Raw genomic sequence first — 25,263 nt, 5'->3', positions numbered from 1 at the left:
AGTTAACCAGATAGATTATAGTTTAATTTTGCCAATGAGGAGTTTTAAAGCAAAAGGACTAACAGTTTTTTTCCCCAAAATAAGTGAGAGAACATCAGGAAATAGAATTGCAAATATATTTCCATTTTGTCATAAAGAACCTTAACATTTTTCCCTGTTACTTCGACATCAGTTTAAACTATGACATTTCTCTTGTTTTGACTAGCACTAGAGTAGGAGAGAGTAATGTTCTATATTACAAGGACCTCATTGCCTGAAATAAATCTCTAAGGATACCTTGAAATTCTCTGACCCCTCTCTTCTCGTGGTCACCATGGCTCTTCTGTTTGGTTATTGAGCTGCTTCACAGTGGCAATCATGCTAAACTTTTCAGCTACTGTTTTGAGCTTTCCCTTTCAAACTGGAGATTAGAGAGAAGTAAGTTTCACTTCCTCCCATCCCCCATAATGGAACCCAAGTTGAGCCAGGAAAGCTTTGTATTCGTCATTGATCCATTCATCAATGCAAAGTTATTAAGTGCTTTCCATTCAGCATCTGTGTAAGGTGCTGTGAAAACTGCAAAAGGCACTTTGGACCTCAAGAAACTCCCTTATTTTCCTCTTTTACTTTCCCTTCCTCCGCCTCTTTTACCAACTTCCCAAAGAATTTGAGGCTGTTTACTGAATCAAAGGTAGTGTGCAAGTACTAAAACAAGCATAAGACAGAAATGTGACCATCTTTACTAGTATAAGTTGGTAGGTCCATGGAGTGAGAGAACTAAATTTGGTTGTAGGTTTCCTGATCCCTAAGGCAGAATGGGAATTACTAGCTTATGTAGCCTTCTTTGTCACCAGAGAAAGCATTACAGTTTTTCCATGCTAGTAGACTCTCTTTGGGATCAAAACTGAAGGTGGAATTTACTGGTTTACAAAGCGAATGTTGACTTCAGTGCAGTTTTCAAACAGGAATAAGTATCGGGAGGAAAGATTGAGGGCATGGATTCATATCTGTCTTGCTTACTGTTATGTCCCAGGGCTCAGCACAGTGCCTGGTGCATAGTAGGTATTGGATACATAGTTGTTCAATTAAAATGGTCTATTCATTGGACAATTTGCACCGACTTTCAATAACAATGAAGACACTATATACTCTGCCTTTGAATGTTGTATTCTCTCTCCCCAGAAGGCCATCCTCTAGCCCTTCTTTACCTCCTTCTCACCCTTCAGGTCTCATGTTAAATCCAACTTCTTTTGTTTTAGTATCTCAAAAGGATCTGTTACTGAATGTCCTTTGCTGCAGTTCCATTTATAAGGAGTTATCACATATTTCATTGTTCATTTGAAAGTCCAATGTTTTTTGCAGTGCAGAGCAGCCACGTTATTCTAAGTACTTACTCAGACAAATTAAATGATTCTGTGTAGCAGTTCTGAAAAGTCTAATTTCCATGTGCAGAATCATGTTTATCATCATCCAAATTCAAAGGCACAAAATAGCACATTTACATTGGTAACTTATTCATAACATTCCCTTTCTACCTTGTTTGTTTTATTGTTAGAAACCAACCCAAATCCCATCTGTAGGATGACACACATAAAAGGATGAAATTTAAATATCAGGGCTGTGATGGGGCGAAGCACTTGAGGCATATCCGGCCTTGAATTGGTGCCCTTTGCCTCCTGGCTGCATTATGTAAAGATAGGGGGATTGCCAGATTTTCCTTTAAGGGTTTAACTAACTGCTTCTTCAAGGCCTTAAGGTCTCTCAAGGAAGTGTACAGAGAAGGCATTTTTAAACACAGTATTGGCCCAGGAGGAAGTGTTTTGGGGCTTTTACTTCATGATTACTGAACTTTCCTGCAAGCTTTTTTCCTCCACAGATTCTCCCTCCAGGAAGAGACGGAACATTCTTTACAATTCTAGCCTCCTTAAAGAATGACCTCCTCGCTCAACAAGCGTCTTTTGGTATTACTGGCAAAAATGAATTATCTTAAAGCTAACTTTTATTTTAAAGCAAAAATTCTCTTTTGGAGGGGAAAGAATCTAATCTCAAGCCCTAGAACATATAAGGTTAATGGCAAACTTGCTTCAAGGAGAGAAACAGAAAAAGCAAAATTGTTAAGTCAGCTGAAGAACTAATCAAGCGTATTGTTCCCTTGATTCTGTAAAATTATAACGAACCTTTTAGAAAGGTTGAAAAGATGTCCGTGGTGTGCTCTCAGTTTACTTTGTCTGTAAGTGCATGTTCCCTCTTCCCCTTGGTTCCAGAGGCACTGGTGTGTGCTGAACGGGTTCTCCTGGATGAGGGCTGAGTGTCTTTCCAGATGACAGATGGTTCCCTCTGCTGGCTGAACTTAAATTCAGTCCTCCGAGCTGAGCCAACCTGGGAGGAATCACTATCCTTCTCACTGATTATGAAAACAGTTTTGAGATCCATCCTTAAAGAAACCAACCATCTGTGACCAGTTTAAGTGCACACTGGAACTGATGATGAGCTAGCTTACTTCCTCCTTTCCTCCCTCCCTCCCTCCATCCCTCTCTCCCTCCCTTCTATCCTCCCTCCCTTTTTTCTTACTTCCTTTATTTTGAGAAAAATTTAAAGATACAGACAAGCACAAAAGGTAGTATAATAAGCATCTGTATTTCTACTATCTAAAAAGGAGCATCTGTTTATGTCTAGTCAGATTTACTTCTGGTTTGTGTGTTTGTTTCTTTTTAAAGAAATTATTGATGAAACTAAATTCTCTTTTAACTACCATATCCTGTTTTCCTTCCACCCTTCACTCTCTCAGCTGCCTGTACCTCCTGCTGGAAATTCCCTACCATAAATTTAGGATGTAATATTTAACTAGTGTATTGTTTATATTTTTATGTACACACACATATATACCAACAACCAATATATACTATTTTGTTTAAATATTTTATGTTTAAATCTTTCCTTCTTGTTGCTTTTTTAATGTAACAGTATTTATGAAATTTATCTGTATTGATGCCTATAAAATCAGTTGATTTTAACAGCTGCATAATATTCCATCCTATAAATGTAGCACATTTTATTTGCCTATTCCCTTTCCAATGCAACTTTTAGGTCATTTCCAAGTTTTGCTATACAAAAACAAAAAAACACCGCAATAATCTTTTTAGTATATGTCTCCTTGTGTCCATATTGCTTGAGCCTAGTATACCCTGCAATGAGAATCAGTAAGCTGTAGGATATATGTAGTATTACTTTTGATAAATATAACAAAATTGCTCACCAGGATGATACCAATTCATGATTCGGCCAGAAGTAAGCTAGAATATTATGCTATTTTTTTATACCTCTTGGACAGCACTGAATTTTGTCTGTCTTCTCCATGTTTACTATTCTAGTAAAAGAAAAATGGAATTCCATTATTTTAATATGTGTTTTCCTCTAGTGAGTCTGAGCTGCTTTTTTTTACCCTCTTTGTCCATTGAGATTTCTTCTTTGAACCACCATTTTTTTCTATATGTTTGTTCATCTTTGTTCTTGATTTTTGGAGTTCCTTATACATTCTGGTTACTTATTCTCTGTTACGTACGTTGCCACTATCTTTGTCTGGTCAGGCATTTGAGAAGATTACTGCTTCTGATGATAAGTAAGTTAAATTGTTATGGTTTCTAATTTAATTCTATGTATTATCAAGGAATTAGGCGTTATCTTTCTCCCCTCAGTCCATTGCCGATCCTTTCGGATCCTCTTTCAAAATATGCAGCAGATGACTGCCCACTTCTCCCTGTCCCCTGTGCTATCTGATGTTTTATCCTCATTTAAAAAAATTACTCTCTCGGGGCTTCCCTGGTGGAGCAGTGGTTAAGGATCTGCCTACTAATGCTGGGGACATGGGTTCGAGCCCTGGTCTGGGAAGATCCCACGTGCTGGGGAACAACAAAGCCCATGCGCCACAGCTACTGAGCCTGCGCTCTAGAGCCCGCAAGCCACAACTACGGAGCCCATGCGCCACATCTGCTGAAGCCCGGGTGCCCTAGAGCCCGTGCTCCACAATAAGAGAAGCCACCGTAATGAGAAGCCTGTGCATTGCAACGAAGCGTAGCCCCTGCTCTCCACAGCTAGAGAAAACCAGCGTGCAGCAATGAAGACCCAACACAGCGAAAAATAAATAAATAAAATAAATAAATTAAAAAAAAATTACTCTCTCGATAGATATACCCTTCATATATTATTATGCCCATTTGACAGAAGTGAAAAGTGAGGCTCAGTGAAGTTCAGCAGCTGTATAAGACACAGAGATGGTAAATGTATTACTAGAATTCAAACTCAGGTCAGTAGGACCAAAAACCCTTATTTCTTCCACTGTCAGTTTCCCTCAGATTCTCATGGACACCAAGGTTTCAAAGGAAAGGAAGTAGATTGACCCATAAAATACCTTTCAGACAGATGCTTCGGTATAGGCCGCCACAAAACCAGAGAAGTACTCTTCCTACCGACTTCTGGGTTGGCCTCATCTTTATGCAAAATGGAAAACCCCTGTTCCAGGACTGGCTGGCTCTGAGGAAGGGCAAATAATAATGCAGCCAGAACAGCCCAGGACTAGAAATGGGAAGATGGAATGTCAAAGCACCATTCTGCTCCTTACTTTATGTGATCTTGTAGGAGTCACTTAAGCCACTCTTGAATCGTGATCTCTCCTGTGCAGAGTAATGACAATACTTAGAATTTGCACATGTGCCTTTATTCTACCCTTTTAACAGTACCAATGCTGTCATACTAGCTCGGTTTTCACGGTGAATGTCCCTAATGAAGTTGTACTATAAGCCATCTAGATCACTGCGGAAATGATCATCTGAATTTCTTGTTTATGGTGTAGGTATCCCAGGACTGCCTGCTTGCCAAGACCCTCTGTAAAACTCCATGCACCCTGCTGTTGAGCGCTCTGAGGAGGTAACAGTATTCAGAAAGGTAGAGTTTACTTAATTTAAAAATTTTTCGTAGAGTTAGGTATAACTGACCTACTACGGGTATCCTTATAATAATAGGAAGATTTCTATGTACATATAAAATAGAACTCTTAAAATGGTATAATTTGGGGGCTCAATTTTCTTGGAGAATTTACCCTCTCCTGACTTCTATTTGTAGCTGCCATTTAAAACTTGGGGTATAAATATTATGTCAGTTAAATAAAGGAGTGATAACTTCACTTTCTGGAGAAAGCATTACCTTCCCTTTCATGAAATGTAGCTTTACCGTTACCTGATTGACATGCTATTATATTATTCTCCCTTCCACCAGACAGTTACACATATTTAATAATTTTTATGTATAAAAAGTAAGGTTAAGCGGTTGCAAAGACAAGTTGTTACGCTTTGCATGGTTTTGAGAATGATCGTGGAGATGAAATGACGTTAGTAGTAGCAGGAGGACACACTGATATGAAACATACCTCCTGAAATAGAAAGGGATTGTTCTTGGTCAGAGGAAATCCTAGTGGAATTCGCTGGGACAGTGAAGAATAAATCTTATAACAAGGCCTGAGGATAGGGCAAAATAATTACTCTTCTTTGTATGTCTTTGGATGGTTTAACTGGATAAGTTTAATATACATTAAAAAAAATAGCAATAAAAGAAGGGAATGTGCTAATGTGGCAAAACTTCCCCAGTTTTGATGATGTCAGTGGACAGTGTTCATTTAATCCCTCCCTAGAACTCATTTGTGTATACCCCTCTTCTTTTCTCTCACCCGTTCTCATCTTTACTTCCCTCATAGTATCTCCCATTCCGAGGTCTCAACAGACAATTTAGCATGTGTAATAAATATAAATATTGAATAGCACCATGTGTCAGAACACAAAGATTTTGTATGCTTTCAGTCAAGACCCAGTCTCCTATTTCCACTTTACATTGTCTGCTTACTTACTCTTGGCCCTGTTTTCTATTCTCTCTCGTTCCATAGTTGCTTGAAACTGATGGATTTATGCAAAAGACTGCCCCTCACATTTGTAGGACTGTGACACATTGCTATATTTTCTAGAAATACTCACCAAATGCAGATTATGGAGGGATGAGTCAGGCATCTTCACTTCTTAATGTGCCTGATTTCTTTCTGGTGAATCACCTTCCCGTCTAGAGTGTTTTTCTGGAAGATGCAGAAGGTTTAAGGATAGTAAATGAAATGAGCTGAAATGGAACCCTGGTGTTACGTGTTTCTTTACTATGAGCTTTGCATGGAATTGTTCGATCCTTATGTTATGCTTCTGTTTAGTGTTTTTGAGCCCTGAAGCAAGACTCTTTTTAACATGAAAGGTGTCAATATGAAATATATATATACCTGAAAGAGGGGCATTTTAATATTAATAATTAGCGGAAGGAGGAATTATAGGCTATAACTTTGAGTTTTAAGATCTCCACTTATTTCTCTTTGCTTAGAAACACTTCTCTTTTCTCTCCTCATAGTAAAAGGCATGTGCTTGTTGATTCCAAAGTCCCACACTTTGCTGTTTCTTTTCTTTAAAAAGACTGACTCAGATTTCTGCTATTTGCTGTGTGATCTCAGTTAACTCACTTAACCTCTCTGAGCTGTGGTGTCTTCCTCCGTAATATGAGGCTAATTATAGGAACTACCTCATAGAATGGTTGTAAAGGATTAAATGACAATTTTTATAAAATGATTAGCAAGATACCTGGTGTACAGAAACTCTCAAAAAATGATAAGAACTATTATCAGCAGGAAATGTGCACTTACGAATTCTGTATTGGTGTTTAGGATATCATTTTCAATATTCTGTTTCTCTTAGGATATTACCTATTGCAGTTTTCAATGAGGCAAGATATAGAGATATCTGAGACCAAAAAACTAAGGTAAAATAAATAACGTGGCAAAGTACCATGTAGATAATCTTTGGTAGTCATGATCCTGTACAAGCCTCATTGCTTTGAGATTACATGCTGCCAGTGTGAGAGTCAGATCTGATTGATGTTTTATATTTTATCATTTGACTTTATGCTGTACTTTCATTCCAAGTCTTCTCATGTATTTGGCAGGATGATCAAGGAAGCTCTGAGTGTGACTTACGTTTCTAGTTAAAACCAAAACCCAATATCACTAGGTGAAGTAATGAATGGAGGTTAAGTATTTTGAGGAGAGAAACTGCTAAATGCAAAGGAATATTTCCTATATGTTTTTACTTGTTTCCATTTCTAGGATGGCTAAGTGAACTCTACTGAACCTGGCATTTTCACAGATAGCAACTATAAAGTATGGGGGAAATATTACCTGAAAGCCCTAGAGAGTGAAAATAAGCAGGTAGATTCTGAAAGGGAATTGAGATTCAACACTTGGAAGCAGGGCCCAGTGCAGAGTGAGTTCCCCATTTTACAGCTTTTCGACTGAGGACATGTTGAGGTTAATTAATGTCACCTGGGGTGACTAATTCCAGTAGATAAACCACATTCTTTTTGGTTTGATGATCCAAAGAACAGGGTTCAGGGCAACCACAGCCACTGGAAAATGAAGCTAGAATTCTGGAAAGGAGAGAGGAAGACAGGGGAGGCTCCCAATTCAATGTATATATAGTACCCAAAGTTTTGACTGACCCCTGAACGACGAACACGTGGAGCAGATATAAAGTAGCACAGCTAAAGATGAAAGAACTGAATTGAGATTCGAGCTGCCACCCAAGAGATAGTTTTCAATTTGTGTATAACCGAATTAATTGCCTGCTAAAACAAATAAATCAGTGCTCTTCAAAGAAGTCTAACAGATTTTAGAGTCTTTACTCCATAATATTCACATTCATACATTCCCATGATACAACCCTGAGTTAAATAACATATGAAGAACCAAGAAAATGTGACCCCTTCTGAAGAGAAAAGGCATTAGTCTGAGACTAATTCCAAGATGACCCAAAGGTGGAAATTAGCCAAGATTTTAAAGCAGCTATTAAAACCATACTCAATGAAGACAGAAAGATACACTCATAATGAGTAAAAACGTAGTAAATAGAAACTACAGAAAAGAACCAAATGGCAATTCCAGAACTGAAAAATACAATATTTGAAATAAAAATTCACTGAGTGAGCTCACATCCATTGGAAGTAACAGAAGAAGGTGTCAGTGAACCTAAAGATAGAGCAGTCGAAATTTTCTTTCTGAAGAACAGAAAGAAAAAAGATTTAAAAAACTGAACAGAAAAAAATGAAAAGAGCCTCAGGGGCCTGTGTGACATAAGTAAAAATGTCTAATATACAAGTAATTGGAGTCTCAGAAGGAGAGAAGAAAGAGAATGGGACAGAAAAATATTTGAAGAAATAATGGCCAAATTTTTAAAAATTTGATGAAACACATACATTTGCAGATCAAGAAAGTCAGTGAACCTCAAACAGGATAAATTTGAAGAAAACTATGCCTGTGCACATCGTATTCAGACCGCTGGACACCAACAATAAGGAGAAAATTTTGATAATAGCCAGAGAAAAATGGCAGGTTACCTTCCAGGAAACAGTGCTTTAAATTAGCACTACCTTCTCGTCAGAAACTACAGAGTCTAGAAAAACTAAAATGATATTTTTCAAGAGAGGAAAAAAAACCCTGTTAACCCAGAAATCTATATCTAGTGAAAATATTTTTTCACTAGAAAAATCTAGTGAAACTATCCTTTGAGAATGAAGGCTAATTAAAGACATTTTCAGATAAAAGTAAACTAAGAGACTTCATTGCCAGCAGACCTACATCACAAGAAATGCTAAAGGAAGTTATTCAGGCTGAAGTGAGATAACACCAGATGGAATCTTAAATCTTCAGGAAGGAATGAAGAATGTCAGAGCTTGTAAATATAAAAGAGTATTTTTTTCATCTCAGTGTCTTTAAAATACACAGAACTTTTTAAAGCCAAATCATAACACTGCCTTGTGGTGCTTATAATGTGCTATGTGTAGATGTCATACATAAGACAATTATAGCATAAATAATGAGGGGGGTGCATAGTAAATGGACTTATACAGTTGCATGGTTTTCGATTTTATATGAGGTGGTATGAAGTGAACTCTCAGTAGACTGTGAAAGGTCAAGAATGTATATTTTACTGCTTAGAGCTATCACTAAAAATCCAGTAGATAAATTAAAGTAGAATCCTAAACACCTTTAAAATGATCCCAAAAGAATGCAGGAAAGAACAAACAGAGAACAAGAAACAGAGGGGGCAAACAGAAAGCAAACAATGAAATTGTAGCTCTAAATGCAAACATATCATGCTAATCATATTTAATTATATTAAATGTTAATGGACTAAATACTTTAATTAAAAATCAGAGTTTATCAGGATGGATTAAAAAAACAACTATTTTCTGTTAAAAGATAAACTTTAAATATAAAGATACAGTTAAGTTTAAAGTAAATTGGTGGAAAAAGATACACCATGGAAATAGCATAAGAAGTCTAGAGTGCCTATATTAATATCAGAGAAATTAAACTTTAAGACAAAAGGTATTACCAGAGTTAGTGTTTGATAATAATAAATCGGTTATTACATTAAGATAAGAATTATAAATTAGTGTATATACCTGACAAAATTCCAATGAGATTACTTTAAGTATCTTTGAGTCTAGAATTTTTTGAGGACTCTCAATTTTGCGTCAAGAGACACAGGTGACTCATCACTTTAGGCTAACAACCATTTTGTAAAATTGTGGAATCAAAGCTCAACACAAGTGAAAAAAAGCATAGTTGGAGAGTGTGGATATCTGTATGTCAAATATATGTGAGGGTCCCTAGCCTGGAATCACGTGACACAAATCCTAGTTATTACTAGCTTCTGTATTAGCTAGCTGAGAAATAGTACCTCATTTGTGATGGTTTATAACCAATTTAAAATAAGATTAATAAAATATACATAGAAAATCAGAAAAGAAGTCCACCAGTCACTGTTGCTAACAGGGTTGCGAATATATACTAAGCACATAAATTCACTCGGGTTTTCTGGCAGGCAGAGCAAAGAGGGAAACACAGGAAGTTGCATATTCTTATGATCAGAAATGTTAAAACATGTCAGAAATTTCTCATGTGATCTTGAAGATCCCTTCCTGTATTTGAGATTTCATAAAAATGGGATAATAACATCTACCTTTCAGAATCTTGGTAGGAATGATTGAGACCACACTGGTACGTAAATGTTAGTTTTCTGTTGTCTTCATATAACTCCAGTAAAGGTTCATGGTAGAAATCTAAGGAGTCTGACTGTAGGTAACTTAGTTAAAACTCCAGAATCTGACCTTCTATGGGTCATCTAGTTACTATTTATTTAAGTGCCCCTATATTGTGAGTAACCATGAAGCATTTTTACAGTCTTCTCCATACAAAGTAGATGTCACTGTCTGTGTTTCATAAGTTAGGCAGCTGAGCCCCAGAGAAGTGATGTCACTTGACTAAGGCCACGTATAAAGGTTTTAGTCAAAACTTGAACCCCTATCTCTACGTCACCAAAGCCCATGGTTTTTCTACTACATTACACTGCTTCTAAAATATGGACGAGTTTAACAATATTGGTATTATTTCCAAGAAGTATTCCAGTTTATAAAGCTGTCATTGTGAAGAACCAGCACACACTGGGTTAGAATTTGTGTTATGTGAAATCACAGACAGAGTCATGACTCAGAAGGCTCCGCATACCCCTGAGAGCATCAAAATGTCTATATTTTGTGTTTGTGTTTTGTTTTTTAAAAAATAATTTCTTGGTCAAGACTTGAGGACTTGGAGAGTGACAGAGAGTAAGCTCACCCTGGGACCACTAGTGACAGCTTTGCCAATACGGTTAGAGCGTTCTTTAACCTTAAAGCTTGCTTAATGAAAAGAGACCCGCCCCCCAAAAACCTTTTTACTAACGTGTAGTGCTCTCTTGTCAGTTTGAAATGAGCAAACTGTCAGCCTGCCGATTACCATGCATACAGTATATGCTCATTAAATCATGCACTGTAAGTTTCTTCAGGTTGTCAAACTGCTTAATTGAAAAAACGTGTAGTGTCGCTCTTACAGGAAAGAGGCAGGAATCAAAGGGCTGGAGAGTTTACTCTTAATATTTCGGAGTTTGCTCTTAAGTGCAGCCAGAAATTGTTCTATTTTACAGTTTTGATTAAAGGACTGTTCCTTCTGCATCTTTTTTGGTTTCGTTTATAATTCAAACACTGTAATGATAATGCAGTTGCTTTTATAATAGAGCTACTAAATCATTCTGCCAGGAGATGAAAACCAAAGTAAAGGCCTCACCTTTTTGTGCTGTAGCTCTAAGGCCGACTTCGGTGTGTTGAGGCTGAAACAAACTAGGAATAAGAGATCTGGATGGGTTTTAGTTTTGCTAAATCTCTGCTGCTGTGTTTTCATTTTAGGAGGTTTAGGCTTTAGCATCACCTCAATGGGTGAGTTAATCCTGTATGAGAGCTGATACCCTTAGGCTATCATGGCCTATGATAATTAGGCTGTTTGATTTGTTTGCATGGTAGCTCTAAAAAATACCAGTGCCCAAGCTGCACCCCAGATCAAATAAATCAGAATCCTTGGGGGTAACTGTTTTTAAAAGCTCTCCAGGTTATTCTAATATGAGCCAGGGTTGACAGAGCCTGGCCTAAATTGACTTGACTCGTCCAGCATTTCAATTCAACTGATTCAGCAGCTCTTATCATCAACCACAAGGCATCAACCAACGACTTAGCAACCAATAAGCACTTCAGGGTTTCAGAAGGTTAAAAACTCTGATTTCCGAGCTCCACTTAGATCTATAAATGAGATTCTTTGGAGACAGGACCCAGGAGTCTCCATTTTTAATCAGAACTCTAGGTGATTCTTATGCCCTAAGGTATGAGAATTTGCTAGAGAAGCAAGATGATCTTTATAAGTGAAGCTGAGTGGAACTTCAGAGGAAAGTGCATAAATCACAGTAAAATCAGGGCAGGCTTTTTTTTTTAAAAAAAAAAAGGGATTTTGGTACATTCATTTAGGCTACCTGGGATCATGCATGGTTATAATGGCATTAGTTTTTTGGGGGGATAACCCCCCACAGCATCACCACCACTATTATGAGACCCTGGCATGCACACACACTTTGTAGCTTCTTTAACCTTTAGACACCTGGGCCTCACGACTAGGGCCAATGCATTTTTCAAGGGCTTAGAAAAATATTGAGAACTAAAAGGAAAAGAAAATGATTTTGGACTTGAAGTATGTAGAAATTGCAGAGTCAGATCAATTAGATATTTAATAAAATGTCAACAAAATAGAACATTGTGCTATTGCTATTAATTACTAAATTTAGTAATTATAAAGAGTCTATGTTTAGAGACATTTTATGAGTTTGCTTTTCTCACTTCTTAAGAATGTCTGAATTGCATGATGATTGTTGAGAAATTTTAGCCAATTTTAAAATTTAATAAACCAAATTGTATGTAACCAAATGATTTTAAATGGAAAAATACAAAAATCTTCTCAAAAATTTTTCATCGAACACTTCTTTATTGTAATGTATCATATATAATATTGTATTGAGCCTCCCAAAGAAAAGGTGCCTAGGACCTAGGAAGGTCGTGTACCCCAGAGTATATACTTAAAAATTAAAGGATATTTAATTGTGCAGAACTCCACTCTCATTGACAAGGCTATCAAAATATGCCTAAGCAACCTTCTAAAGATATAGTTGAAACTAAATATTGTTGCTCACCTTCCCTCTAGGGGGGGGGAAAAAAGCCAAAAAAGATAAAAGAAAAAAAAATTTTAAGCTACATACCACACTGCCTTTAAACGTACATCACTTACATAAAAGTTGGGATAGTTAATGAGCATCAGATGAGACTTACAACGCCAGTTGCACACTATATCTTTTGCTCAGAAAATTACCCCTAAGAAATTGTGATAATAGTAGTGAAACAACACGTGACTAAAATAAAAGAGAAGTAGAAATTTGGAGTCTCTGAGGTCAGTTGGTAACTAGAACTAAATGTCTTTTTAAAATTCCCCATGCCACTTTCATACCTTGGATTTGATTACATAGTAGGTCCCCAGTTTCAGAATTCTTCTGATCCATCGATTACGAGTCCCACTACTAACATCTTACTTAAGGTACATCTTCTCCTTTTCTTAGCCCCTTTTTGTTTCTTTTGTGACAGTTACCACTGCTGTTTTCTTTATTTTTTGGTTTACCTTCTTTTTTGACTGTCTCCTTCCCCAGAATATAAACTCCATGAAATCATGAGTTATGGCTGTACTTTACCAAATCAATCATGGAGAAGAAAGGGTGGCGACAATTGATCACTTTGTCCTTGCCAGCAATGATTAGTCAGGAGCGTCATACTACTGGGACAGTGTTACAGATGCTTATGGTCAGGAAATATTTTAAAACACCTTTTGTAAACTTGGATTCTGTAACGCCAAGTCAATAAATGAGTGAAGGAAAGGAAGCTATATTTGAGTTTCATCTATATCTCTCTTACATCCTGCAGCGTCCAAAAGGAAAAAAAAAAGGGAAAGAGTCAGCTTTTCTATAAATTCTGTGACTTCTAGATGAATAAACTGGTTAATTGTTCACTTGAAAAATGACTACTTTATACTTTTGGAAAGGGGCCTGAATATTTCTTGGCAATACTTCAACTGATTAATAATTTAGAATGGTGATGGACTGGAGAATGGAAGTGGAGCTAATAGCCTCTCATTTTCCTCTTTATTATTTTAGACAAACTGGTAAGTCATGGTAGAGGTGTGGGGAGTTTCTGGGTCAACTGACTAGAAGCTTTGGATTAAAAATGGAGAGAGGTATTTGGTCTCTCTAAGGTGTTGACTTCACCCGTAATGGAGCTGGATGACTTTGTGATGTGTTGCTTCTGATACTTAGCTGCTTAGAGTTGCTATTACACTCCCAAAAAGTCTGTGTGAACTACAGGCAACTCCTACTGTGACTGCTGTGTGCCATATCAGACTAGACACTGCTTGGGAAGAAACAACGGGTCCAACACGATTCTAACCTTAAGAAGTTCAAAAATCTGGCAAGAGAGACACATATGTCTATAAATCATTATTCTACCAGGTAAAAAGTATTAAGTGTCTTAGGAGAGGGCTATGAACAAATACCATGGGGGCCATTAACTTATGGATTGATGTGAGGGATCTGCCTAATTGGGAATTAGTGATTTGAAACAATGTGAGAACGTTAAACTATCTACTAGTAACTGTATATGCTGGTAACAGCAATCAGAATGAGAAAATGCCTAAGAAAGGAATGCTGGCATGAGAACCTCGTTGGGATTTCCAGGGCTATGTAAAGCTCTGTGCCTGTATTCAGAAAGATAGGATTCGGATAAATTGTATCCTAGAAGGAGTGAAGTGAGTCTTCTCCTAGAAAATGCACAAGTGTTTAGCTGGAAATTTCTACGTGTTTTGGGGAGAGGCTGTGGCTTTAAAAGCAGCCAGTGTTATTGTGGATGTTGCCGGGGGTGCTGATGTTCTTCTGTCTCTAAGGGAAGAGTGTCTGGGCCCCCCAACTGAATCCCACAAATTCTGAAGAGAGTTGAGTTTTTCATCTAAATAAGACAGTGTGTATTTGAGTGCCAAATCTGCTTCCACTGGCTGAATGTTTTGCTAATATAGTCAGGGCCTGAATGCAATTAAGACTCACCTCAAGGAGCAATGAATTATGCATGCTTTCCCTGACCTCCCATCTCCCGAGGACTTAAGTAACTTCCAGAATACTCATGTTTTGAGTATTTGTATATGTTATTGTTATGGACTAAATTTTGTCCCTCCAAAATTCATATGTTGAAGCTCTAACCTCCAATGTGACTATATTTAGAGAGAGGGCCCTTAAAGAGGTAATAAAGGTTAAATGAGGTCATAAGGGTGAGGCCCTAATCCAATATGACTGGTGTTCTTATAAAACGAGGAAAAGACACCAGAGATGCAGCCACAGAGAGAAGAAATCATGTGCACAGCAAGAAGGTGGCCTTCTGCAAGCCAAGGAGAGGGGCCTCAGGGGAAATCAAATGTGCTGACATCTTGATCTTGGACTTTCAGCCCCTAGAACTGTTGAGAAATACACTTCTGTGGTATTTTGTTATGTCAGTCCTAGAAGACTAATATGGTTATTGACAAATCCTCCTGCGGGTTTGATTTGTGAGCCTAAGTCAACGACAAGTTAAATGGAACTCTCAATTTGGGCCAAAGCAACCATGAAAGTCCTTAGGAAATGATTCTCCTTCCCTTCTCATTAAGTAGTATCTAGCATAACCATGGTATAAAGCTACTCATTTACGCAGAGCAAATTTTTTACTCAGACATCTACTTATTCACCAAATGTTCATTGAGTGCCTACTATGTGCCAGTTACTCACAGATTATGATCAGAAGGAGCTGTCAGTCTAGAAAAGGAAATATAACAGGCACATAACATACTTTCATTTGTTTGTGGAAATACCGTGGGCATGCCAAGACTGAAGAGATTCATTGCAACTGAATGGCAGGGAAGACTCCTGGTGGAGGTGGAGTTGAAGGAGGGCTTTGGAGGATAGATGGGGTTTGGTCATGCAGGGTTGGGCAGTGAGGGAGAGAGGAAGGAATAGTGAGCAAAGGCTTAGAGGCGTAACCCTGGGAAGTTTATGGGGAGATGTGCACTTTGACTGAAATGTAGAATATGCAAAGGTAAATTTTCCTTCATAAGGATGAGCTATCTCAGACTCAGAGGGCTTCCTTCGTAAAGGAGTGATGATATGCTACACACTGTCCTTCACATATTGTTATGTTAACACATCCACACTCATAATAACCCTGCAAGGTATGTGTTAGTATAGTGTTATCCCAATTTATAGTTGGAGAAACTGAGGCATGGGTGGGTTAAATTACTTGCCAGTTACTAGGAAATGGTGGAGCTGGGATTTGAACCTAGACATCCTGGCTCCAGAGTTTTTGCTTATATAAAGGAGGTCTGAGCATCTAAACCAAAGTATGAGCGGGGGGGGGGGGGAAGTACTGGATGTCCATAGATTTGCAAATGGGGCAAGATGCAGACCTTTGAGATAGTGGGCAGCTTCTCCTATTTCCTTGAGCAAAGAGAAGGGCAGAGCCCCTGCTTCAAATAATCATGATGGGGGATCGCAGTGCCCTTGGCCACCTTCCTCTAAGTTATCCATGTTTGCAGCCATTAGTGGAGATAAATCCTCGGTACAGGGAAACAAAAGTGTTTTTCAGGCGCTTTGCTGCCATGGTTAGCCTAGGACAGGGTTATGAAAGGAGCTTTTCTGTGTCTGCTGCCTTCCGGGGTTACATTCTTAGTGAATCTACTGCCTCAAAATGGAGCTTGTTAGTTGCGTGTCATCCAAGGGTGGCAATTAGTTGCATGTGTTTGGTTGGGTGCCAGCTCCCAGGGCACCAGACCTCAGTGGGGGAGCCACTGTTTGTCATGAATTAGTCTTTAAATAAAAGCAAGTTTTTAAAATGGAGCATGCTAATTTGGGTTTTGCTAACCCCCTCTGAAGAAGGCTTGGCCTGTTCGGTGCCAGCTGGCTGAGTTGGCATTCAGCAAGAAACTGGGTCCCTACCAAAAATTGCATTGCTCCCCCCTCCCGCTTTGAGAGCAAAATGGCAGGAAGGAGCTGGTTGGCCCCGAGAAACAAGGTGAAACAAGGTGCAGGGACAACGCAGCAATCGGATGATGAAAGGGAATTGAGCTGCCCTGGTCATACCCGCTTCTCTCACCACCTTAGGAAGAAAAGTCCACCCCTCTCTTTCCCCACTCACACTGTCCTCAGCCACCCATTCAGTGACTTTCTACATAAAAGCCTTCCTCATCCAATTGCTTATACACTGCACCTTTTATACTCTTCCAAGTCATACTTAAGGGATTATCACTGCAGCTTTTAACTTCCCTGAGAAAGAGCTGAATGAGCGTGAATGGGGCGGAAGAGTCTTCAGTGAGAAAGTGTCCCCCACCCCAAAATGCTCATAAAACCCCTAATCACGATGTAAGAATGCCATCCTGTTTTTGGTGGCGGCTGGTTACAAATGTGCTCATTAACAATTACTGTACATATAGGCGATAATTACAGGAGTCGTGTCGCACACACAACTCATGGTAATAGAATGTGGGGCAACAACGGGCCCTGGTCGCCTTACTAGGGCGCTTTTTACACACGAAAATCCATCCCACCGATCAAGGTTTTGATTCTTGAAACTCAGCACTTTGCCCAATAAGTGCTAATTGGAAGATTTGTTTTCTTACACTTTCCAGGTGGATAACCTGATCCTGAGTAATGGTGACTGTCATGCAATGAACTGTTGAAAACAGGAAGTCTTCAGTTTTTTAATTATCTATTTCGGTTTTGTTTTGCAAACATCCCTTTGTCTTCCAGTAGGTTTGCTCTTTATTGGGAGAGGAGCCTTGTACAAAGGCAAGACAGAAAAGGAATTTAAATAAGGTTTACATTTGTTCTGAAGGTTCAGGAAAGATGGGAGCTTTTTCTCAATATAAATGTTATTTGTGCAGCAATTACTGAGAAATATGAGTCGTCCTAGTTACTAATGTACGTTAAATTTCCTGGAGTGAGATCTTTGTGAAATTTCCTGGAGTGAGATTTTTTTTTTATTTTAACTTGTTTATTTGATGCCAGTGCCTCTGTTCTGCTGAATGTAGCATATTAAGTTTACTAATAAACCCACACCCCATTCCTAAGAGACTCGGCCTGAAAGCCTTCTTGACAGGACAAGAATTTGTTTGCTTGTTTGTTTATAAACGTTGATGCAGAATTGACAATGATGGACATTTTGAATATTTGAGTACCATATATAGTTTTAAGGGGGATCTTATTTTTTCAAGGCAATGCATTTTCTTTAAATGTGCATTTAATATTTTTGGTCTCGGCAGGACAATGTGTTGCTTTTAACGATAAGAGCCCGTAATGAGCCCATGAGCTTTTCATTTATGATGTATCTGACAGGATTGCGGTGGATCTGATAGGGGATGCATGGGATTATGTCTGCAATCTGAAAATAAACCAGCTGGTATTCTGAAAACATTCAGAGAACACCGAACACCCCCATGTTAATGGCCCATGGCTTGATCCAACATCTGGATCCAACATCTGGAAAATTCCTGGTAGGGCATTTACATAAGAGTAGGACAGATTAGCCATATTCTCCGTAAATCTAAGGAACCTAATTAATGTGTTGTATACTTCTTATGGCCCAATTCATATATATTTTTTTAACATCTTTATGTTAAACTAATATATAGTCATTTTTACCATGAAAGTCAGCACAAATCATTAATGATTCCAGCAGCTATTTATGTTCTTCTCTTGTCTAGTATATGCCAGTTAACGTGAAATTATTCCTATTAGAGACATGATTGAATGATAGTAACCTGACTGTAACTTGTTGGCAGAAATTCTTTCATAATGACAATAATGAACTATGCTTTGGAGTCCTTGCTGGGCTGTGTTAAACAGGAAGGTTGGATTTTATATGTTTCTAACCATCATGAACAATACTTCCTTTTTTAAAAAATTAATTAATTTCTTTATTTTTGGCTGCGTTGGGTCTTTGTTGCTGCGCATGGGCTTTTCTCTAGTTGCGGCGACTGGGGGTTACTCTTCGTTGTGGTGTGTGGGCTTCTCATTGCGGTGGCTTCTCTTTGTTGTGGAACAAGGCCTCTAGGCACGCAGGCTTCAGTAGTTGTGGCACGTGGGCTCAGTAGCTGTGGCTCACTGGCTCTAGAGCACAGGCTCAGTAGTTGTGGCGGGCGGGCTTAGTTGCTCCGTGGCATGTGGGACCTTCCTGGACCAGGGCTCAAACCCGTGTCCCCTGCATTGGCAGGCAGATTCTTAACCACTTTGCCACCAGGAAAGTCCCATGAACAATACTTCTTAATGACTGTGTGAATTGAAGGAAATGTGCTATCTTGTAAATTTGTTTCAGTGTGGGAACTTATCATTTTTGTTTAATTTGTTGGAGGAAGGAACCACTGTTTGCCATTAAAAATGGTGTTCAGGGACCACTTTGCAATACGCACACGTTATGATCAACAACAGTATATAGAGCCTAGATGAGTTCATCATTGCTCTCCTTATAGACAATATCTGAATTTTTAAGTGAAATTTTCCATATCTAATCATCACTGTAGAATGAAATATTGTCATCAATGGCAGTGACTAAGAAAAATACAGAGAGCTTGATACTGCCATGAGATTGATAATTTAATTATCCTTTTTCTTTCACCTAATCTTGATCTGCTAAGGCCACATGATGTGACTGAAAATGCATATCAGGCAGATAGTCCAAGATATCTAAGAGGAGCAGTAAAAAGGACAGCTTTAGCTCCGTGAAAATTCCTGGTAGGGCATTTACATAAGAGTAGGACAGATTAGCCATATTCTCCGTAGATCTAAGGAACCTAATTAATGTGTTGTATACTTCTTATGGCCCAATTCATATATATTTTTTAACATCTTTATTGAAGTATAATTGCTTTACAATGGTGTGTTAGTTTCTGCTTTACAACAAAGTGAATCAGCTGTACATGTATATATATCCCCATATCTCCTCCCTCTTGCATCTCTCTCCCAGCCTCCCTATCCCACCCCTCTAGGTGGTCACAGAGCACTGAGCTGATTTTCCTGTGCTACGCGGCTGCTTCCCACTAGCTATCTATTTTACATTTGGTATATATAAGTCCATGCCACTCTCTTACTTTGTCCCAGGTTACCCTTCCCCCTCCCCGTGTCCTCAAGTCCATTCTCTACGTCTGCGTTTTTGTTCCTGTCCTGACCCTATGTTCTTCAGAACCACTTTTGTTTTTTTAGATTCCATATATACGTGTTAGCATACGGTATTTATTTTTCTCCTTCTGACTTACTTCACTGTATATGACAGTCTCTAGATCGATCCACCTCACTACAAATAACTCAGTTTCGTTTTTTTCTATGGCTGAGCCAACTCATATTCTTTTGTCTCACTTTTTACTCAGGCCATTGCTGTGGAAACCAGCTTAGGGCAGGTGTGACCCGAGGCCTCTTGCCTAAGCTGAATTGGGTCTCCTCATTTTCTGCCTTAGAGCTTCTCTGATACCTTGTGTGAGAGTTATTCAACCATGAAGTAATCCCTGACTAGCGTGAGATGGGAACTGGTGAAGAATTACTGTCCTCTTCCATGCTTTGTTCGCATTATACATATACATCTGAAGCACGTAAGGTTTCTCAGAGAGTTCCAGCCTGACTGAGCCCCAGTTGCCCACAGTGGTGATCAACTTGAGAATATACCCTTCTATTGCATTTTACTCCACATAAGATGCTGTTGGAGCCCCACCAAGATCAACTTTACTGAGTCAGCACATCATGACCCAGCTGCTTGTAGTATTGGATGCAAAGGCCTCACAGATGAACCCTTCTCAAGAGAATTACCTTCTGTTGAGAGGAGCCACCTTCCCCAGAAATATCCACGAGATTCTTCAACTCTTGACAAAGGGCAATCCATAGCCAGTGACTGAAGCTGTCCAAGTGGGATGATACTATGGTGCCATTCATATTCCAGAGCTCTTTGTGGGATCAGGCCAAGGCTAGACTTCAACTAAAGCCACAGATTTTCTTGGCTTCTTCTCACGCCCATCCCACTCCCTTGTTTCCTCACAACTTTCTCCTGAGGGCACTTCTTCAATCAATTACTTGCACAGAAATGCCCACCTCAGGCTCTACTTCTAGGGAATATGATTTAAGACACCTTTCTTCCCTGTTTCACTCTCTATGGTCCCCCACTCCTGTTATCTAGGGCCCTTTCCGCAGGTAAACCACCTTTTAGTAAGACTTTGCTTTAGGCTCTGCTTTCCAGAGTTGGGTGTTAGGGTGGGGTGGGGAACCCAGACTATTACGAAGAACAATTTCAGTATGTTTGGAAGCTTCACTGTGTGCTGCCCACAAGATTAAGTGCACATGGTCCCTTCTGAATGTCCTATTGAGGGAACTTCAATCTAGAAAGAATCAGGCAACATAAGATTATGCTAGAGTGAATGATTCAGGTAATACATGCAAAAGTTGAGAGATTTATTTTGTGGGACTAAAGATGGTATCAAAGACTTGTTGGAGGAAGTGTACTTGAATCCATGAGAGAAACATTTCGAAGGAGGAGAGAGGTGGCAGAAGGAAATTCAGCTTGGAGAGACATCATGAATAAAAGCTTTGAGTGTGCTTGAAAATCATTAGTTCAAGAGACCCTGACATTGCCACCATCCCTGTGGGAATATAGGCTTCATATACAAGTTGGATATGTGCAGAATGTGCTTTTATTTGTTCTATAGATATCTTTTCTATAACTAGCAGTTCCAGGCATTATGATGGGCACTGGAAGTGATAAAATAGAAATTGTCTCTGCTTGAAAACAACTTGCAGGAGAGCAAATACATAAGCAAACAGGTAAACACATATAATTACAGGGTTTTTTCTAAAGCTCTGAAGGAAATTAACAGTGCAGTGCCATGACAGAAAATAACAAGGGTCACATATGTTAGATTGGGTGGACCAAAAGTCATCCCTGAGAATATGATGTTTAAGCAGAGCTCTAAAGAATGGAAAGTAGTCAGTACTGTAAAAGGCAGTGGAGCAAGGAGGAACATGGCAGCCAGAGGGATGGCATATGCAAAGGTCCTGAGGCAAGAAGTACTTCAATGTATATGAGGTACAAAGAAGACCAGTGTGACTATGTAGTACTGAATAAGGGAGTGCACAAGACAAAGCTGGAAGGTAGGGAGGAGCAGGATTTTAGAGGGCATCATGCTTTTTTATCCTCAATGTAATGGAAAGCAACTGAAGGTCTTTAAGGGCAGAAGTGATAGTTTCCAACTTACGGTTTTAAAATATGACTATTGTGTGAAAAATAGATTGAAGTGGGGGACACAGATAGATGTGGGGAGAGCAATAAAAAAGCTATTGCAGTAATCCATGTGAGAAATGATGATCACCAAGCCTAAGGAGAGTCAATAGTGAAGTAGAATTTACTAGAATGTAATTCAGGACAGCAGGGGCCTACTCCCGTGATCACTGTTTTATCCAGGCCTACACCTGAGGTCTGTGAGGGCCCGGGAAAGAGTACAAATGGAGGTCACATACCACCTGTCTAATATCTAAAAATTATAAATGCAGCTAATAAGCTGTAAAAGAAATGCTTTTTTATCCTTCTACCATGACAATATAACTCTTCAGCAACAAAATCCAAAAGTATAGGTAAAGCTATCATTTTTATATGATTGAAAATTGGCAAAATATCAAAGATAACTGAATATGATTATTGTTGCACATGTTCTGTTATTAGGGATGATATTTGGATGGATTAAAGGCAGAAATAATTCATACATTATTACATATTTATTCCAAAGAAGTGATTTTTCTTATCTTCGTTTCAGTAAAATAAATATGGTGTTATAATCAACTTAAAAAAAATTTTTTTAACATAATTGTGTCCATTGGCAGTAATGATTTAATGCAGGAGTTTGCAGCTATGGCCTAGGGGCCAAGTTTGGCCATGCTCCTTCATTTACATATTACCTATGGTACCTTTTGTGCTATAATGGCAGAAATGAGCAGTTGCAACAGTCCAAAATGTTTGCTGCCGGGTCCCTTACAGAAAAATTTGCTGACCTCTGAGCCAAAGAATTAAAAACTAAACTGCATGTGTATTCACAATGTGTAAAATTTGAATTTATTTTCATTAAGCCTCTCAATTAATTATAAAAAAATTAGAAAGGTTATTTTTTGAATGTTTTTTAAAAAGTTACATTTCTTGTAAAATATTCAAAATTACTTATTAGAATTAAAGGGCAAAATGTAGAGTACGTTAACTAATATAAACATGTTAACTCAATTTAAATATGCTAGATTTTAATTTTTTACCGTATTTTGACATTTTAGTTAAATCTTATTAGTTTTATAAAAATAAAATAATTTCCGGTTTTATGTCAGTGTCTGTCTAGTTGCAATCTATTATCTAATATCAGTGTAAAGAACTGATATCAGATTTCATACATGTCATGCTGTGACCTTCATATATTCAAGTTTTAGAAAAGTGCGTGTTATTTAATGTTGCAAAATGTACATAAACCACTATGTACTGCTGGAATTTGTGAGACCTCTGAAACTATGAAAGGGCACCAGAAGATTCTGATAAAAGAAGAAAATATACGTATAGCACGACTGGGAACTTAGTTTTTTTAATGCAAGACTGTTGCCTTCGTGCTAGCTGAGTGGAAGGATCTGACAAATTAATTTGTCTTTCTTTGATTTAAGCCCTCCCACTGCTCGAATCCTGCCCACACCACATAGCAGTGTGCATCTCTGTTGCCTGCAGTTTTGCACTTGCACAGCCCACAACCCACAACTCTTCCTGGCATTCAGACTCAGTCACCTTTTCTTCAATGATATCGAGCAAGAGAGGTCGAGAAGCACTTTCCCAGGGCATTAAACCTCATTAAGCACACGAATAGAAGTTACTAGTTGTATTTTACAAGAACCAAGCACCAAATCCTAAGTAACAGGGTCGTGATGTGTTTTCTCATCATTTTTGGTGGAGATATGTTTGTGATTTGGAGGCCCTCTAAAGTGTGGGGTTCAGGATATATCAAATGATAAAGTAATGTAATACACAATGTGCAAACTATAGAAATGCAAGGAGAAATAAACGGAAACATAATAATAGAGGATATTAAATGCTGAATCTATGGAAAATCAAGTAGATAAAAAATAATCTGATCAAAATAATTGATAAAGATGACCTAGATAGTAATATCTAAATTTAGACCCTGATAAGAGAGAATGTATCTTCTTTTCATGGGCCTTTGGAAAATTTGCAATGCATGGCCTTTATAGGTTACAAAGACATCACAGGGGATTTCAAGAAGCCCTCATCACCTGATTACAATGCAATAAACTAGAAATTCATTATCAAAATCTTATAATCTAGACATTTAAAATACTTTGATAAGCAACTCTTAATTCAAAGACACATTCAAAACCCAACTTGAAAAATATATAGACACCATTGAAAATTAAAATGTAACACATGTAAACTTATGGGCTACAGCTGAACCCATGTTTAGAAGAGAATCTATAGCCTTAAACACCTGAGTAACAAAAAAATAACAAAAAATAAAGTGTATTAATTATTCTGTTCAGGCTGCTGTAACAAAATACCACAGACTAGGTTGCAGAAACAGCAAATATTTATTTCCCACAGTTCTGGAAGTGAGGACCCACTTCTTGGTTTACAGAGGTAGTCTTCTTGCTGTTTCCTCACATGGAGGAAAGGACTAGAGAACTCTCTGGTGTCTCTTTCGTAAGGACAGTAATCCACTCATGAAGCTCCACTCTTATGACCTAATCACCTCCCAAAGGTCCCACCTCCAAATATCATCACATTGGGGATTAAGTTTCAACATATGGATTTTGGGGGGATATATTCATTACATAACATAAAGAAATTAAACATCAGATTTAAGAAAAGAGCAATAAAATAAACAAGGAATACAGCGAGAGCCAAATAATACAGACAAGGTCAAAAATTAAGTTTCCTAATTTAAAAACAAATCCAGTTTAAGTATTATGAATAAACCCAAGTGCTATTTCTTTGAAAATAGTGCTACACAATGAAGTAATCCACATGATATCCTGATCAAGGGGAAGATAGGGAGCACAAAAATACAAAATTAAAAGTGTAAAGGGAGAAATGAATGTGGCTAAGGAAGCCACTGAAAGAGTCAAAGGAGAACCTTTGCAAAATATTTTGCATATAACTTTGAAAATCTTGATGGAATGGATTTTTTTAATAGGTAAATAAGTTACCCAAGAAAAAAGAGAAAAACTTTAATAACATTGGAAAAATCTGAAGTTATCAAAGATCTGAAAAAGCCCCAGGTCTTTACGCTTTAAGACGCAAATTGTTTTGAACTTTTAAGAAATAGATAATGATAATGCTATTTAAAATGAGAACCGGTAAGAGTAATTTTATATCTGCATAATGGAATGCTGTGCATTCATTACATAGGGCACAGAGGTCCTGTGTATGGCTGTGGGATAATCTCCAAAATATATTAAGGGGGAAAAACAGCAAGATACAGAGCACTGCATCTATTATATAATCACATGGGTAAATCTCTATATGTGTGTGGGGACATGTGTGTGCATGTATATGTATGTGTAATATCTGTAAAGGAATACAAAAGCACCTGATAATAGTTGCCTCTGGAGAAGGGAACTAGGCAGCTGGAAGACAGATAGAAGGCAGATACTTTTTAATTTGTGCCATTCT

The 25,263-nt window shown here is 38.2% G+C and overlaps 1 protein-coding gene across 20 annotated transcripts in view; it reads left to right on the top strand.

Annotated features, from left to right (window-relative positions):
* Positions 1 to 25,263, top strand: part of FHIT (fragile histidine triad diadenosine triphosphatase) — a 1,451,419-nt gene that overhangs the window by 416,272 nt on the left and 1,009,884 nt on the right. For 14 of the 20 annotated variants that reach the window (XM_073811313.1, XM_033865221.2, XM_073811312.1 and 11 more), the window contains one exon: positions 4,829 to 4,920. The exons of 1 other annotated variant lie outside the window; for it this stretch is intronic. In XM_073811313.1, the coding sequence (XP_073667414.1) occupies positions 4,873 to 4,920 (48 nt within the window). In that variant the 5' untranslated portion in view covers positions 4,829 to 4,872. Of the gene's footprint in view, positions 1 to 4,828; positions 4,921 to 6,752; positions 6,817 to 25,263 lie in introns of those variants that run through there. 5 more of the 20 variants (XM_073811318.1, XM_073811317.1, XM_073811314.1 and 2 more) reach the window with 2 other exon arrangements.

This window comes from Tursiops truncatus, chromosome 10 (genome assembly GCF_011762595.2).
Source record: "Tursiops truncatus isolate mTurTru1 chromosome 10, mTurTru1.mat.Y, whole genome shotgun sequence".
Lineage (NCBI taxonomy): Eukaryota > Metazoa > Chordata > Mammalia > Artiodactyla > Delphinidae > Tursiops > Tursiops truncatus.
The sequence above is the reverse complement of the archived record's forward strand: the minus strand, read 5'-3'. Positions and strand labels throughout refer to the sequence as shown.